The 17,059-nt window shown below is 38.3% G+C and overlaps 1 protein-coding gene across 1 annotated transcript in view; it reads left to right on the top strand.

Moving 5' to 3' along the window:
• LOC136042285 (DNA (cytosine-5)-methyltransferase PliMCI-like) overlaps positions 1 to 17,059 on the top strand; it is a 153,032-nt gene that overhangs the window by 103,264 nt on the left and 32,709 nt on the right. Inside the window, exon 27 of the mRNA XM_065727240.1 lies at positions 2,919 to 3,035. Coding sequence (XP_065583312.1) covers positions 2,919 to 3,035 — 117 coding nt within the window. The remainder of the gene's footprint in view (positions 1 to 2,918; positions 3,036 to 17,059) is intronic.

Here is a 17,059-nt window from a genome sequence, read left to right as displayed (position 1 = left end):
TATATTCCCCTATTTTTCTTCTTTTTTTGTAATTATAATATATCTCACGAATTTTTTTTTTCTAGTTTAAAAAGTTGCGAGAATAATCTCTATTGAGAAGTGTTACATTACTTCTGATGTAGGCACATTACATTTCATAGAAGTAACCAATTTTTACGATCCTTAAACTCGGAGTTGTCCTTAGGGAATGGGCGCACAATTAACAAATTATCCAATCCCTGCTAAGACTGGTTCAACAGAGCCCCACCTGAAAAGGATTGGCTGCAACAACTTTTCATGTGATAACGCACTTCTTATCAGGCCAAAGGGAAGTAACACATCTTCCTTCCAGAAAAATTATCTGATCCCTCTCTCCGCATGTTTTTATTGCGTAATTTTTTTATTAGCGATTTTTTTATGGCAGTTGCCCTTCGGCCAAGACGCAATTTCGTATATAGCGCATATAGTGATCGCAGTTTCTGTTGGTCTGTCGGTCCCCGGTTTTGCTAGTTCGGGCACTTACAGATAAGCTAGGACGATGAAAGTTTGAAGGCGCATCAGGGACCAGACCAGAATATATTAGAAATAGTCGCTTCCCCGATTCGACCATTTGGGGGGGGGGGTGGCAGGACGGTTAATTCGGAAAAATTAGAAAAAATGAGGTATTTTTAACTTACGAACGGTTGATCGTATCTTAATGAAATTTGTATTTAGAAAGACCTTGTGTCTCAGAGCTCTTTTTTTAAATCCCGACCGGATCCGGTGACTTTGGGGGGGGGGAATCTTGGAAAACGCTTAGAGTGGGGAGATTGGGATGAAACTTGGTGGGAAGAATAAGCACAAGTCCTAGATACGTAATTGACATAATCGGATCCACTCTGTTTGGGGGATTTGGGGGGGGGTGTTAATTCGGAAAATTAGAAACAAATTTGTATTTTTGACTTACGAACGGGTAATCGGATCTTAATGAAATTTGATATTTAGAAGGACCTTGTTTCTCAGAGCTCTTATTTTAAATCCCAACCGGATTCGATGATACTGGGGGGAGTTGGTGTGGGAAACCCGAAATCTTGAAAAACGCTTGGAGTGGAGAGATCGGGATGGAACTTGATGGGAAGAATAAGAACAAGTCCTAGATACGTGATTGACATAACCGGACCGGATCCATTCTCTTTGGGGGAGTTTGGTGGGGGGGGGGGGTCCAGTGCTTTGGTGAGTTGGTGCTTTTGGACGTGCTAGGACGATGAAAATTTGTTGGCGTTTCAGGGACCTGCACAAAGTGACTTGATAACAGTTGTTTTTCCGATTTGACCATCTGGGTGGTGGGGGCTGGATGGAAGGGAAGGGAAATCGTGAAAATTGAGGTATATCTATCTTACCAATGTGTGATCGGAACTTACTGAAACTTGATATATAGAAAGATCTCATGTCTCAGATGCTCCATTTTCAATTTGGATCGGATTTGGGGACATTTGGGGGGGGGTGTAGAGGGGGGAAATGGAAATATTGGAAACCGGAAACCATGGAAAACTATTCGAGTAGAGCGATCGGGATGAAACTTGATGGGAAGAATAAGCACAAGTTCTAGATACGGGAGTGACATAACCGGACCGGATCCGATCTCTTTGGGGGAGTTGGGAGGATTTCTATTGCTTTGGCGAGTTCGAGAATAAGCACAAGTTCTAGATACGTGATTGACATAACCGGACCGGATCCGATCTCTTTGGGGGAGTTGAGGGATTTCTAGTGCTTTAGCGAGTTCGGTGCTTATTGACGTGCTAGGACGATGAAAATTGGCAGGTGTGGCTGGGACCTGCACAAATTGACTTGAGAACAGTCGTTTGTCCGATTCGACCATCTGGGGGATAGAGGGAGATGAACTCGTGAAAACTGAGGTATATTTTTTTTACAAATGGGTGATTGGGTCTTGAAACTTGATATATAGAAAGATCTCGTGTCGTAAATGCTCCATTTTCGATTTGGATCGGATGACTATCACATTAGCTGTTTAAAAATGTTTTGTTTGCCCCTTAATTAAACCCTCATCACCTCTAAATGTAGGCTACAAAACCCATCTACGAACTCGACCTCATTCTTTACCCGAAAAATGCTCACACCAAGTTTCATCAAAATATCTCATTTCCTTCGAGAGTTATAGGGCGTACAGAACAGAAAAATCGGTAACTCTAGTATCGAGTCCAATTTTAGGTTTCGACCTCGTCACAAGTGCCATATGAGGTCTTGGCTGTTGTTTTATATCCGGTGTAATATTTTCATCAGAGGTTAGCCATTTTATGAACAGAGCTATTACATGAAGCGTATTTCTTGTTGTACCATAATCTATGTATGCTTTGAGATAGGCGTGATAAGTTTACTTTAATTGTCACTATTTTAAGAATATTACTTTTTACATCAAATTTTTCTGAGCTAATCTTTTGTAATAAAAAAAAATCGATGTTCGCCTATTTTTCGAGACTAGTTTTGGTGTGCTATTTGATGCTTCTTATTTACCACTTTACTGTAATCAGCCCTTGCAGATTTATCGGTAAACCGCTGAACACCAGTAGATTCATCCATTTTCGGGTTTTTGGGGTAACCTATGTGTTGTATCAAATGCATAATTAACGTCATGTGCAGAACTTACTGTTCACCGTATTGTATGCGTTTGAAAATAACATCTAGAAAATAATAAAGTGTTTGAAAATAACATCTAAGTGAGTATTTTACATAATCTAGCTGTTACGTAATCATACAATAATCTTACATAATCTATAACTCAACAATACCTACATGATCTTACATAATCTGCAAGTGTAAAACAGGGAAATTTTGAATAATTAGAGAAAATTAAACAAATGCTTTGTCATATTAATAGTCTGAATCTATGTTGTGTAATATTCATATTTATGCGTTTATTGTGCAATGGCTTAATTTTTTAGGGCCGTGTCCTTCACCCAGAACAAAACCGTGTGGTTAGTGTTCGTGAGTGTGCCCGATCTCAAGGATTTCCAGATACCTATAAATTCTATGGAAACATCATCGATAAACATAGACAGGTGAATTTATTTTGTTAACTTTTCTTATTTTGTCGGTCTAGTTTCAGGTGTCACATATAGATACAACCAATCTTAAAAAAAAAATTTGCTTTCATTCTGGGTTACCTAACCCTGTCTACATATCCTTTAAGTTACAAACTTATCGAAGAATAAAATTTTAAATTAAAATTAGCTTCAAATATGTTTTCTGCTTTTAAGCCCTGGTCAAGAAACTTAATTTCGGAGCTGATTGGACGACAAAATGTAAGGACCAATTTGTAAACCCAAATTCTTTTAGGCTATGGGTGGGGAATGATCAGAAACGTTCAAAGTGAATTAACTGGGCTGAACAAAAGCATTATAAGTCTTAGGTGATCGAAAAGAAAGGTCTTGTGCCTACTCTTAGGCGAAAAATTTCTTTTAAAGTTTTTTATCTGCATAAAGATCCTCTTGACCCTATAGCTTATGGATATAAATTCAAACTTGCAAGAAAAATGGCTGGCCCTATTTTGGATTATCGAATAGAAGGCAAAAATGCTCTTGTCCTCCCATAATATCCCATAATAAAAATGCTCGAGTCCTCTTGTCCTCCCATAATATTCCCTGAAACTTTAACCCAATCCTTCTGCTTGTTCCTGGAATATTAAAGATTCTGTATTTTGAGGCTGTTTTTTTTATTTGCTTTAATACTTCACCGTGAATATATTCAAAGTTTTATTTGAGCTAATATTCTGAAAACTTATAGGCAGATCAGAGACACGTTTTTTTTCTTTGTTTTCACACACATACTATTCTCCCTCTTAATACGAAACATGAAGGTTCCTTATCCCCCACCCAAGCGCTAATAAATTTTGAAAGTTCAATTCAAACCTGTAGTTCTTAAGGTTTTGTAGTTTTGTCATTGGGATAACCTGGATCCATAGTTTCTTTCGATTTACCTCTGCCACTCTCCCCAAGTCGAAGTTTGAAATACACCTGACACCAAATGTCCGCTGAAAATTTTAGCTCAATCATCGAAGTTGGTTTTGAAACAATCTAAGTATGGTATTTTGGTAAGCTTGGTGCACATAGCTTCTTTTGTTCTGCATCGCTACCTCGCCGGAAATATATTATAGTCATGGGAGGGTTCGTAGTGTAAAAATATTAATCAGATTGGATACTCAATCTTTAGACCCTTTCCTTCTGCCCCCTCTCCCCAACTGAAAGTCAAAGGTTTGCTTACTCCCCCCCCCCAGCACTCCTTGAAGGTTTCAGCTTGATCCCCAAAGCCGTTCTCAAGATATGACCGATTTGCTGTTTTGATCAACTATCAGCACATAGTGTCTTTTGATTAATCTTGGTACTTAAACGTGAATTGACTATGACTTCTATAGAGGCATATGGTGCAAAAACTTTTCCATGGATCTGAGAAAAGACATTTTTAGACCTCCCCCTACACCCCCTTACGCCAAGTCAAAACTTGAGATCGACTTGCCCGCCTAAAACTTATTAAAAGCAGAAGCTGAGGTTTGATTCCTCCTAAAACTCCCTGAAAGATAAAATTTGATTCCCCAGACCATTCCAAAGATTTTGGAAATGTGCTATTTTGTCGCCCTCCAACCATATAGTGTGTTTTAATTTACCTCGCTACTTAGACGTGAAAAATTTGAATTCCTATAGGGATTTCTGGTGGGAAAACGTTTAGGTGGAGTGAAGACACATATTTACGCCACTTGTCTTACCCGAAGAAAAAAACGAAGTCCCCTTGCCCCCCTCCCACACACCCACACACGTGCTACCTGAAAGTTTGAACTGTATATGAACCCCAAGCCTTTCTCGATATATTGCGAATATGCTATTTCAATGATCTTTGATTGCCCCTGCCCCCACCATAAGTCAAAATTTGGATCTACTTTAGCCCCTTCCAACACTGCCTCAGAAGTTCCGAATAGATTCATAGAGCCATTCTCAAGACATTGCAAATAATTCTAGATTCGAGTGCGCGTAGTGTTATTTGATTTATTCAGGTACATGTGTCGTTCTTGCATTATAGCCCTATGAAACTGTTGAAATCCTGGATTATCGAATGATCCCTAAGAGTTTTTCTACTAAAACCTACATGTGAAAAATTTCTAATCTACACAATCTTTTTGTCATTGCCCCTGAAGCAGTGGGGGCTTTAAAAATGAAAAAAAAATAATCAACAAAATCAGCTAACTTTTCTGTATAATCAGAGGCTATATCTGGGTCTATTAGAAGGGCTGGTATATTTTTGCATTGGTAGTGGTTAGTATATTTGAAAAAGGTTTATCAACTTGTTTGTTCATCTTTTATCTAATGTATTATTCAAAAAGGAAGAATTTTATAACCAAAAATAGCGATGAAATGAGGAATCAAATGGTACCACCGTTTTGTTATTATAACCCAGTAATTTCTTTTGAAAAGGTATCTTGCAGCAAGATTACCAAACAGTGCGAATCTTTTGATCAATTGATATCCCTGCTGATTCCTGAAAATCTCATCCACCTAACTGAACAGAAACACTATCTTTTCAAAAAGATCAAGAAATATGGTCCAGAAAGCAATGGTTCATCCAGCAGATTGCCGAGTCTTTCGTAGATTTTTTGTACTTTTTAGTTTAATTATTTATGTCTTCAATTTCATTGTCCAAAGGATAAAAAAAAAACTGCAATTTGGATTCTATTGCCTTCTAAGCTTATAGAAAAAAATAGCTAAGAAAAAGTTGAGTGGAATACTCCTGATACTGAAATGTTATTGGATATTGAGGGTTATGGAACGAATAAATCGATGCAGGATCAAAGGTGGATCCAGAGGGAAATCTGGGGGCATGTAATGTAATTATGGTGGCAGAAGTATTTGCAACCTAGCAAAGAACAGACCATGGTCAGTAGTAGCTAAAAAATAAAAAATCGTTTTAAGCCGGCTAGTGAAAATAATTGCAATTTTTTAAATGATGCAGGAATGGTAACTATTTTCTCTTTTCTTCTTAAAGCTCTTGCTTGGCAGTGACGCCAGCGTAGAGGGAACCAACCGACAGCGCTGTTAGTCGTCTCCGGAGTGGCCTGTTTTTTGGCAAGGGTAGGAGCTTTGCTGGGGTCGGTGCCCCACGCTGCGAGTCGGTCGCGGATGATATCCGCCCATCTTGTACATGGTCTACCTCTTGGGCGTTTCCAGCGGTTTGCAGTTGGATCGAAGTCGAATATAAGTCGGGCAGGTGTTTCAATGGGTAAGCGAAGTAAATGACCGTACCAACGCAGTGAGCGGGACTCTGGCTGTTCGGACAGGGGTGTTAATTTAAAGGAACGGAAGATATTCGTGTTCCGTACCCTGTCGAGCCACCTAACGTGCTCGATTTTACGGAGGTGTTTTGTCTGGGCAGTATCTATCTTCATCATCTGCGATTGAGTCAAAGGCAAAGCCTCTGACGAGTGCAAAACAACACTTGCTACCGAGGCAGATTAGATACGAGCTTTCGTGAGACGGCTGATCTGGCGTTTGTGGAATATTGCTCTTAGCAGCCAGTCGAAAACGGCATTCGCCTTTGCCATCCTTGCTAATACCTCTGCATCTAGATTTCCGTTTGAGCAGACAATTGAACCAAGGTAGGTGAACTGCTTGACTATCTCAACATCTTGGCCACATACTTCTATAGCTGTCAGGGGGTTGCATGGTGTCTTGTCCACAGGCAATATATTGGTCCAGTTTACATTTAAACCAAGTTTTTCTGCAGCAGATGCCAGCGTCTCCAGAGCAGTTTTGATGTCAGTGATATTTTTGCATACCAATGCATCATTGTCAGCGAAGTCAACATCTGACATAACTCTTCCAGCAAAATCGATGCCAAACGGATGCACCAGCTGGGTTTTGTTGAGAACATGGTCCAGGATACAGTTGACAAAAACATTTACAAAGACAGCACTTTCGGTCTTATTGTATAGCTCTTTGAACAGATTGACAATTTTCTTAGGAACACCAGCAGATTGAAGGATCAGCCACAGTGACTGTCTGTCGACAATGTCGAAAGCAGATAGAAAATTGACGAAGGCACTATATGCCTTCTTTTTATATTCTAGAGTTTTCTCTATCAGCTGTCTAATTGTGTGGATTTGCTCAGTAGTGGACCTACCCGGCATGAACCCAGATTTCTGATGGTGACGAGCAGGATGGAGGTACTTTGTTGTCCACTTGAGGAGCAGCATGGCGAAGAGTTTGCCCGGTACCGAGAGCAGAGTTATTCCACGATAGTTAAAACATTCTACTTTACTTCCTTTCCTGTTGTATACTGGCACAAGTAAGTATGTCCTCCAGTCTGATGGTATAATTTCAAAGCGCCACACAGTATTAAACAGCACTTGTAGCCAGAGGGTCATGGATGGATCACTATTTTTAAGGAGGTCAGCCCACATATTCTCAGCGCTTTTTCATTCTTCAGTTTTCGTACTGCAGCTATAATTTCTTCTGCTGTAAATCCAGTGCCATCGGCGGCAGGTGTAGCATTGTTAGCAGCACCAGTAATCTGTATGTCAATTTGGTTGGGTGGGCCTCAGTTTAGTAGCTTCTCGAAGTGGTGTTCCCACTTACAGAGGCACTGTGATTGGTCGTAAATATTCTTGCCATTGGCGTTACGGAGATACGATGTAGCTTGTGTTTTAATTACCTGGAGCTCACAGAGGATGTTATATGTGACTCCATTGTCTTTTTTTTGGCGGCCTCTCGGAGCTCACTTGTTTTTTTTCAATAAAGGTCTTATGGTCTTTGCGCAGCATGATGTTACGCTGTTTATTTAATTGCCTATATGCTGTCATGTCCCCGCAAAGGTGGACTTCCCGTCTGAGATCAATAATGGTGAGGTACTCGTTGCTGATCCAGTCTTTTTTCTTACGCTGTTTCATTCCAGCACCGTTAGTTGCAGCTGCAAGAGCATTCTCTTTGAAGACCTTCCATCCATCTTCACTAGCATCGCACTGCGTAAGGACCTCAAATCTGCTGGATATTTTGACTTGATACAGCTTAGCCAAAGTAGGGTCTTGCTGGATACGATAGGTATCAATTTTCTGAGGTGTCTGGCTAATTTTTGTAGCTTTTAGGCGAAGCCTGATTTTGGCTGCAACAAGACGATGGTTGGTATTCCCAAGCTTGGTGCCTCTGTAGGAGTGACAATTCTGTACAGACGACAGCCATCGCCGGCGTATGATGATGTAGTCGAGCATCTTTTTCGTTGATCCATCATTGCTATACCAGGTGTACTTGGCTATGTTGGTTCTCTGAAACCATGTGTTAGCAACGGTAAGATTGTGAGGGAGACAGCAGTTCAGCATTCTCTCTCCATTGCAGTTTAGGCAATCTACTGTTACGGGTCCAACAGCGAAATCCCACTGGCCAGACTCATTTGAAATGCTAGCACTCATATTTCCTAGACGGACGAGGTGATTATGGGAAGGTACTGACAAGAGCTCACAACATAAAAGGGTATAAAAGTCATCCTTATCTTCTTCCTTGGCTTTATTTGTGGGGGCGTTTAAAGGTGATAATGGTTATTTTTCCATGTTAACCATCAAGCCTTGCTCTCAGGAGCCTGTGTGTTACTGGTGCTAATGACAGGAGGGCCTTGCGTGTGGCACTGTTCAGCACTAGGCCAATGCCTCCTTTTTTCTGGTGATCACCAGACCAGAGCAGTGTGCTCCCTTTACCAATGTACTGCTCACCATCATCAGATAGATGTGTTTCGGTGATTCCAGCAATTTGAACTTTATATTTCTTTAATTCTTTAGCCAATAGAAGATTTGAACCGGGTTGGTTCAGTGTCAGAAATTTCCAGGTGGCCACATTGATGCCACCTTGGTCAACGATATTCAGAGGGAATCGTCCTTTGGCGGTCTGGGGTCGAGAGGGGGTTTGAGATAATATATCCGAGGCTGAATTTCTGGTTCCATTCGTAGCAATAGAAGTTTCAGGAGGAGGGCTGCCAATCCAACCGTCCTTAGTTGCACTTGGTTCTCTGGTGGCTAGTCAGATATCCAGAGGCACGTGTGTGTATGGGAGTTTTAGGCTATTTTACAAAAATAGCCTAAAACTCGCTAAAAAGTGGCTTCAGATCGAAATAAAAAGTACATTATTGGAATCGCCATGGCTGAAGACTATACAGAAGAGTTACAGTCCCCTGGTTAAGCAACAAAGAAAATCACTTTTTTGCCCGAGTGCCAGTGATGTGTCATCTTTTTTTCTCTGTTTTTTTCACTGCTCAGGTGACATTGGAACATTCCAGAGAGCCTTTTAACGGCTCATTTTAAATTAAATTACTATATATACATGTTTTTTGTAATTAACAAAACATAGTGTTAAAAATGAAATCCATTTTATTTTCAAAATGCTGCATCTTCATATACAAGATGATATAATAATAACAATAATAATAATAATAATAATTTATTTATACCCTCTATATTTCTACTCTTGATCTGATTTGCACGAATAGGCACACTTTTTATAGCTCACCTGTTCCTTTGACCCCTTCAGGAGGAAGCTACCATTTTTGTTTATTAATGAAGCCTCTTTCCAAGTTGAATCATACATTTTCTGTTACCCAATTCTTTTATCGTCCAATTTCCAATGAAGGCCTCTTTGAGTTTGGATCTTGGATTACAAATGAAAACTGGCCAGCTCTTAAGGGGAATACTGACATTAATGTTAAAGTGTCTTACTTTCAAAATCTGACTAAAACCAAATTCTTAGAATCCTTCCCTGAGAAAAAAATAAAATCGTGTTCTAATGACAAACCTTACATTACTAGTTAGTTAAAAAAGCAAATTAGACTTAAAATTAATCTTTTCCAGAATGGTTAAACATCTGAAGCTAACTCACTGCGTAAACATATAAAAAAAAAGAAGGTAAATCTGCTTCTGCGTATTACAAATGTAAAGTCAATTGTTTATTTTCTACTAAGCCAAAACAGTGGTACAATAATATAAAAAAAATTGTGGGAAAACACATAATAATATACATTTCCATTTACAAGAAGAGTCCCTTGTTACAGCTAATGATCTGAATAAATTTCTATCCTCCATAGTTCAAAGCCTCCCTCCCCTCTATAAATACTGCCTATGATCTACACCCTCCCAATTTCCCTATTATTTTGCCCTCAGAAGTTGAGGCAAAAATTAAAAACATTAAAAAGTGCAGCACCTGTCCACTAGACATCCCAATTGTACTAATTAAAGCCTTTGCAGACATCCTTTCAGAACCCTTGTCAGTACTTTTCAGTACTTCTGTCAGTACTAATGAAATTACTTGTCAGTACTCTACTGGTAAGTTCCCTTAATGTTGGAAATTAGGTTTTATTACTCCCGTAAAAAAGAAGGGTAGGAAACAATATTTTGCCGGTGTCCGGCCCATTACTCTTACTTCGGTATGTTCCAAGTTATATGAAAGCTTTTTAGCTGATTGGTTGAAAGTAAAAATAATCCCAAATGTTGACCAAAGGCCATTTAGAAATTTGCGCTCTACCTCTACCACACACTATCTTGTTCACCTTTTGGACACTATATGTAACAAACTTGAAAAAACCCAATACCTGGTTCAATGTTATCCCAGTTGAATTACAAAATGCTTTTGATTTAATTAACCACAATACAAAAACCTCTACCACAGTAAAAAAAAAAACTAACCAATGAATTCCTATTTGACCCCTGTTTAATAAGAATAATTTCGTCCTTAATAAGAACGCAAGTCGTCAAATACCTGAATGTTTATTCTGATCCCCTCCCAGTTTATAATGGTGTACCCCAGGGAACCCTCTTAGGCCCAATTTTATTTCTTACCATGATAAACAGTCTTGGTGTTGATTTCCCGGATAGATGGAAATTCGTTGACAATTTAAATGTCTTAGAAACATGTTTCAAAAATCTAAAAAGTAACCCAATGGACATCTTGGAGTCAATATCAGATGAAGCTGTTGCTAGTGATATGAATAATAAGTTTCTAGTTTTTAGGAAACAATAAGTTCCCTAAAAACTCCCCTTTCTTTCTCTTGTCCTATCCTCCCTTCCCTGATATGTCTGTTAATACTATGAAACTACTGGGTGTTACCATCTCACGCGACTTAAAAAGGGATTGTCACGTTAATGATTTATTAAAACGTACAAATGCTGCATTTTCTCTCCTCAAACTCCTTAATAAATTTAAATGTCCTAAATCACATTGTTTGAGGATTTTTCTCTTTTTTGTACGTCCTACCCTCGAATACGTTTGTCCTGTTTGGCATCCTGGCATCTCCAATGAATTGTCGGACAGAATAGAGGCAGTTCAAAAAAGGTGCCTAAGAATTATCTTCAATGAGAGTAAAGGGCCTTACACTTCCCTTCTTCGAAGAGCAAATCTTGTCACCCTTAAGGAAAGGAGAGCACAAATTTCCTTGCGTTTTGCCGACAATGCCGTGCATAACCCTCGTACTACTTCTCTTTTCCCTAGTGATCATTTAGAACTCGCCCCCCCCCCCACGTATTGCTTCAAGAAAAATCCCCCTTCTTGCCCCAATAAGGGTTTCCACTGAAAGATATAGAAGAACTTTCATCCCTCACATAGTTGAAATTTTAAAACAATACCCCCCCCCCTCTTCTCACTCTACTTTTATCTTAGAGTTTTAGTGTTTATTTTTCAATTGCGTACTTTGTAATGCTTGCTAGATAGACTTTTGTTTAATTTTGTTTTCCCTGTTTTAACTTTACGAGTTTTTATCGTTTGACTTTTTATTGATTGCGATTCTATAATTTTGTACTGACACTAAAGTGCGAATTCGGCACTTTTGAGCTTGTGATAGCTGCTTTTTTGAAATAAAATCTTATCTTATCTATACATATATGGATGCACACAGAGGAGTATAGAAAATACAGGAAAAGAAAACTGAAAAATATAAAATTACACCTCTAATGAAAAGGACGACAATAAGTAGGTCATAATACTGATAATAACTCATGAATATATAATAAATAGCTTATGATTACTCATTAGTGCATAACAATAAAAACACTCATAACATAACGCATAAACGCTCCTAATACATAACGCATAAATAGCTGTTTTATGAAAGCTATGGCGAGAAAACTATTTTTCCATTAAACAAGACAATTAAGAGAAAAATTGATTCTATTTTCTCTAGATCGTTTAAGAAATCGGTCGTATTGTTGATCCATTTTAACAGTAATATCATATATTCCGAATTTTCTTATAATATACCTATTTTTGAACCATAGTGGAATTCCAAAAAAAAAATATTTACAAAACCGGAAAAAGTACACACGCATACGCTTTTTATCACTTTTATTTAAAAACTTCACAAATGGAATCATGAAAAATACATGAGGTGCAAACATTGATTTATAGATTATAGCAAGTGTTTGTTTATCGAAACGACCTTTCACCCTGACTAGTAGGTCATAAGCTTTCCCAATATAGACGATAACACTAACTCCCGCGTAGCTTTAATTGACGGACCAAAAGGCAACCCAAGGTAATTAATAGAATCTTTATTAGAAATATTCAGTGATCCCAGCCTAATTGAATGATGCTGGAAATCTCTATTATTATTTGCCACCAGGAATTATGTTTTAGTGTTCAATCTCTAATCTTATCTCCCGTAGCGGGAGTGTGATATATTAATTGCATTCTGCATTGATATTACATTGGCGGAAAATAACAAAACATCATCAGCATACGACAAGTGGTTAATGTCGTGACCGTCGATCACATATGGGGGTAGGAACCTTATGGCTGTTCTAATTGCGTCATTAAATATAAAGCGGCTAAGAAATGACCCTTGTTTTACTCCACGACGTAAAGAAATTCGGTCTGAAAGTCTCCCTCCCGAAAAAATTCTCACATATGAATTGCCATACCAACCCGTCAAACACTGGCCTTTAAATGGGTTCACTCCACTACGCAACAATGATAAAAATGCGTGGTTATGCAACATACTATCAAACGCTTTTGGAATATCAACTCTGCACACAAATAGTTTTTTTTTTAAGTTATGATGGTGATCTAATATTTCTAGAAATATTGCGTGTTCATTTTGAACCCCTAAACCACTTCGAAAACACAACTGATGGTCCCCCACATCACATTTTGTTGACAAATATGGGAGTAATTTTTTTTCAAATGATTTACTAATAACAAAACAAAGTGTTATTTGTCTATATGATGAACAATATGAAGGATCCTTGCCCTTCTTGCGTATACAAACTACTTTACCTTCTCCCATCAAAGAAGGGACATAATGATGGGTTACAATTGCTTGATACAATAACGTAAGATACTCTAGCAATTTTGAAGTACTAAACAGATGATTCTCTGGTAACAAACCATCTGGACCTGTGGCCTTCCCATATTTTAATGGTCCAAATTGAATCAAAACCGAAGATGGAGAACTGCAAGCTAGGATTTTATATGGGTTCCACTGAGAAAAATGCCTATATAACAATTCACGATACCTCAAATCCATTTGATGGTGGGTGGGACAAAAATACTGAAGTAAAGTGTATATATCATTGTACTAGCGGGATTTGGTCTGATAAATCAGCTGATGACTGCGTTAATCTATTAACCTCATTATAAAGTTACTTTTGATTATTTCTTATCTTGGTTTATATATCTTCTATTTGTTGTTTCTTCCATGCCACTAACTTGTCACTAACTTTACATATTTCTTTTTTGTTGATTTAACTATATACATTCATCCCAAATATGATACCATAGCCGATGTTTCTGTTTGGCTTTACCCAACCCTGGTATAACAGACCATCCCTTTTTTGTGTATTTCTATGTACTCTAATAACAGGAGCCGCAACGGAAGCCGCAACTTTCATAGCATGAACTATTTTAGCATAATACATATCTAACTCCAACTAATAAAATTTTTGAGACTGTGACAGGAGATGAAAAGGAATTCTAATTCTACTGAAAATATCATCTAATATGCACTGATACAACTTTACGTCTATCCTATCCCAACGCTGTTTCTGAAACCATTTTTGGACTACAACGCATATGACAAAAAAAAAACTTTAAAACAACATACACTTCAAGGTGAGAATGATCAGTAATCAAAATTTTATCCAATGCTTCAACAAAAGAACTTTTTTAACGATTCAAGATCTGAAATTATAAAGTCCAAATTTGCCACGGTTAGGTCTTTCGGAAGTGATGATAATAAGATGTGGGACCACAGTAAACTAGGAATAGTAAGGTTAGTGTTAAAATCGCCGCAAAGCAAGATGGCTTTACCAGACGCTCGTATTTTATGAGAAATTTGAGACACTTGCACATGTTTTAGCGAAACGTTCGTTAGATTGTTCGTTTCTGTCATTAGTAGGTATATAAACTGCAAGAATAACGGTATGGCCTAGATCAACTACAACAAAAGTATCGTTAGTTTCAAGTAAAACACACTTAAGGCTCTTATTTACTCCGATCATAATGCCACCAGAGGGGCGACCTTCTGTAATTTTCGCAGGACGGATGAAGAACTCGTGTTCACAAGAAACTTCCAACATATTACTATTAACGCCACTTAACTGGTGCTCTACTACACGCACTATTTCGAATGACTTGAATATTTCGGCTAAAATTATTAACTTGTTTCTTGCTCCATTTATGTTCGGAAAATACAGGTTTACTCAATCAGGTTCGGTGCAAAGGTTCATACCTGGGGAAGGGGTATCACCCTCAAGCTTGATTGCTCGAAGCAGTGGCAAGTATACGGCTCTTCAACACGAAGCAGAAGAAGCTGTTGCTTCAGTGATTTCCACCACAATTTGCGCATTTCACAGTGGAGGCTGAACATGCATTATCGCGGCTATTAACCTGGGGCCCGGCATATTTTAGTTCACTCATACATTCACGTGCAAAGTGATCAAATCCTTGGCATTTATAGTATTGCTTGGGTGGATTCAATGAGTTGACACCCGGAAAAGCGAATAATCAATTCTGATGCCATGCTTTAGAGCGATATCGAGATCTATTTGAAATTTAAAGAACAATTGCATGGCTTAATTACCTCCAAAGCGCTTTGCTTGCACAACAGAGTTCACTAGACCTGTACTATTTGATTCATCAAAACCCTTGTCAATCCGTATAATTCTTAGATATTCCTTCTTTACGACCTTAGCACTGATGCGTGAGCCGGGTGGTAGGGCACTTACCACCGATGAGACAGAATCATTATCATTCATAAACACCAGTAGCCTATCTCTCCGTTCCTCAACTTGGTCGATTTTGTCTAAGCACCCTAAGTTTGAAATAAACTTGTGCTGCTTAGTGGGGCTGGGAGACTGCATACTAGCAGGTAAATTACTGAATATGACAGGAACTGTAGCACTTTCTGGCTTAGGAAGGAACGGCCACAGACGGTTTGTTCATCCATACCTGTGCTAACAGAATTGTTTTTCAACGAGGAAATTTGAAATTCGAACACAGTCATTTAATCTTGATGCCACAATAGTATTTGGTTCGCTCGGGAAAACCAGAACGTCTGACGGGTCCATAATCGCAAATTATGGAACGGGATCATCTTTTGAGATTCGGTCTGATAGCAATTCGTAAAAGTCGGCCATAAAAGCCGAACTCGGATGTGAGCCCCGGTGCCTCTCAAGAATATCCATTTTAAAAATATCACGAAAGATTTCAATAGTCTCTTTAAACGCATCTCTTCCGAAAAACTTCGCTGCTAGTTTAACAACAGCATACTTATCTGCCTTGTTAACAATTTGTCTTTGTAGAAAGTTCAAAACTGGACAAATATACACTTAGTCCATTTTACAGGGCACTAAAACTTACTTCCCCATAATCTAAATGATAGTGAAAAATCATAGGCCGTATTCGATCAAGCCATCGATAAGTTATAATATTAAATTAAAAAAAAACAAGTTTTTTTAACTGAAAGTAAGGAGCGACATTAAAACATAAAACGAGCAGAAATTACCCCGTATATGAAAGGGGCTGCTCCTTCTTTAACACCCTGCTCTTTACGCTAAAGTTTGACTCTTTCTCTCAACTCTACTTTTTGAAAACAGTAAAAACTTTAGCGTAAAGAGCAGGGCGTTGAAGAAGGAGCAGCCCCTTTCGTATACGGGGTAATTTCTGTTCGTTTTAAGTTTTAATGTCGCTCCTTACTTTCAGTTAAAAAAACTTGTTTTTTTTATTTAATTTCTGAATGTTTTTTAGTGAATCCATGTTTTGATTTCGGCTCTCCGCAGATCAATAATTGAAGCGAAATTTGCATATTTATTTATTTGGCTAAATGGCTTTCCCATAGTTTTGATCGAATGGTTTTGTGAAAAAAGGAGGGGAAGGAGGCCCAGTTGCTCTCCAATTTTTTGGGTACTTAAAAAGGCAACTAGAACTTTTAGTTTATACGAACGTTTTCATTAGTAAAAGATATACGTAACTTACGAATTAGCTTACGTAACAAACTTCTATATTCGTATGTTTTTATTACGTATATGAGAAGGTTCGCCCACTCGTCAATACCTCGTCAATAACTCTTTGCATTAAAGCTTAAATTTTGTCCCCTGAATCACAAAGGCCGTAGAATAAATAGTTGAAATTACTAAAAATCCTTTAGCGTAAAGAGTGAGGTATTAGGAGGAGGTGAACCCCTTATATGCGTAATATTTTCTGTTCGTTTTAAGTTTTGATGCTACTCCAAACTACCAGTTGAAAAAAACTTTTTCATATTTATTTTCTCATTGTTTTTTTAAATAATGCTAGAAAATGCTGCGCCCCCTTTATGGAAATCTTCTTCCACCATGAAAAATTCCTCCATTGAAAATTTCCCCCACATAGCCCCCTCTTCTCAACCCCCCTCCTAACTATAAAAATCCCCCTGAAAACGTCTCTACATTTCCCAATAACCATTAATATATGCAAACACTGGTCAAAATTTGCAACTTGCAGCCCCTCCCACGGGGACTGTGGGGGAGTAAGTAGTCCCCAAAGACATAGTTATAAGGTTTTTCGACTATGCTGAATAAAATGGCAATCTCAGAATTTTG

The sequence above is a fragment of the Artemia franciscana genome, chromosome 2, assembly GCF_032884065.1.
Source record: "Artemia franciscana chromosome 2, ASM3288406v1, whole genome shotgun sequence".
Lineage (NCBI taxonomy): Eukaryota > Metazoa > Arthropoda > Branchiopoda > Anostraca > Artemiidae > Artemia > Artemia franciscana.
The sequence above is the reverse complement of the archived record's forward strand: the minus strand, read 5'-3'. Positions and strand labels throughout refer to the sequence as shown.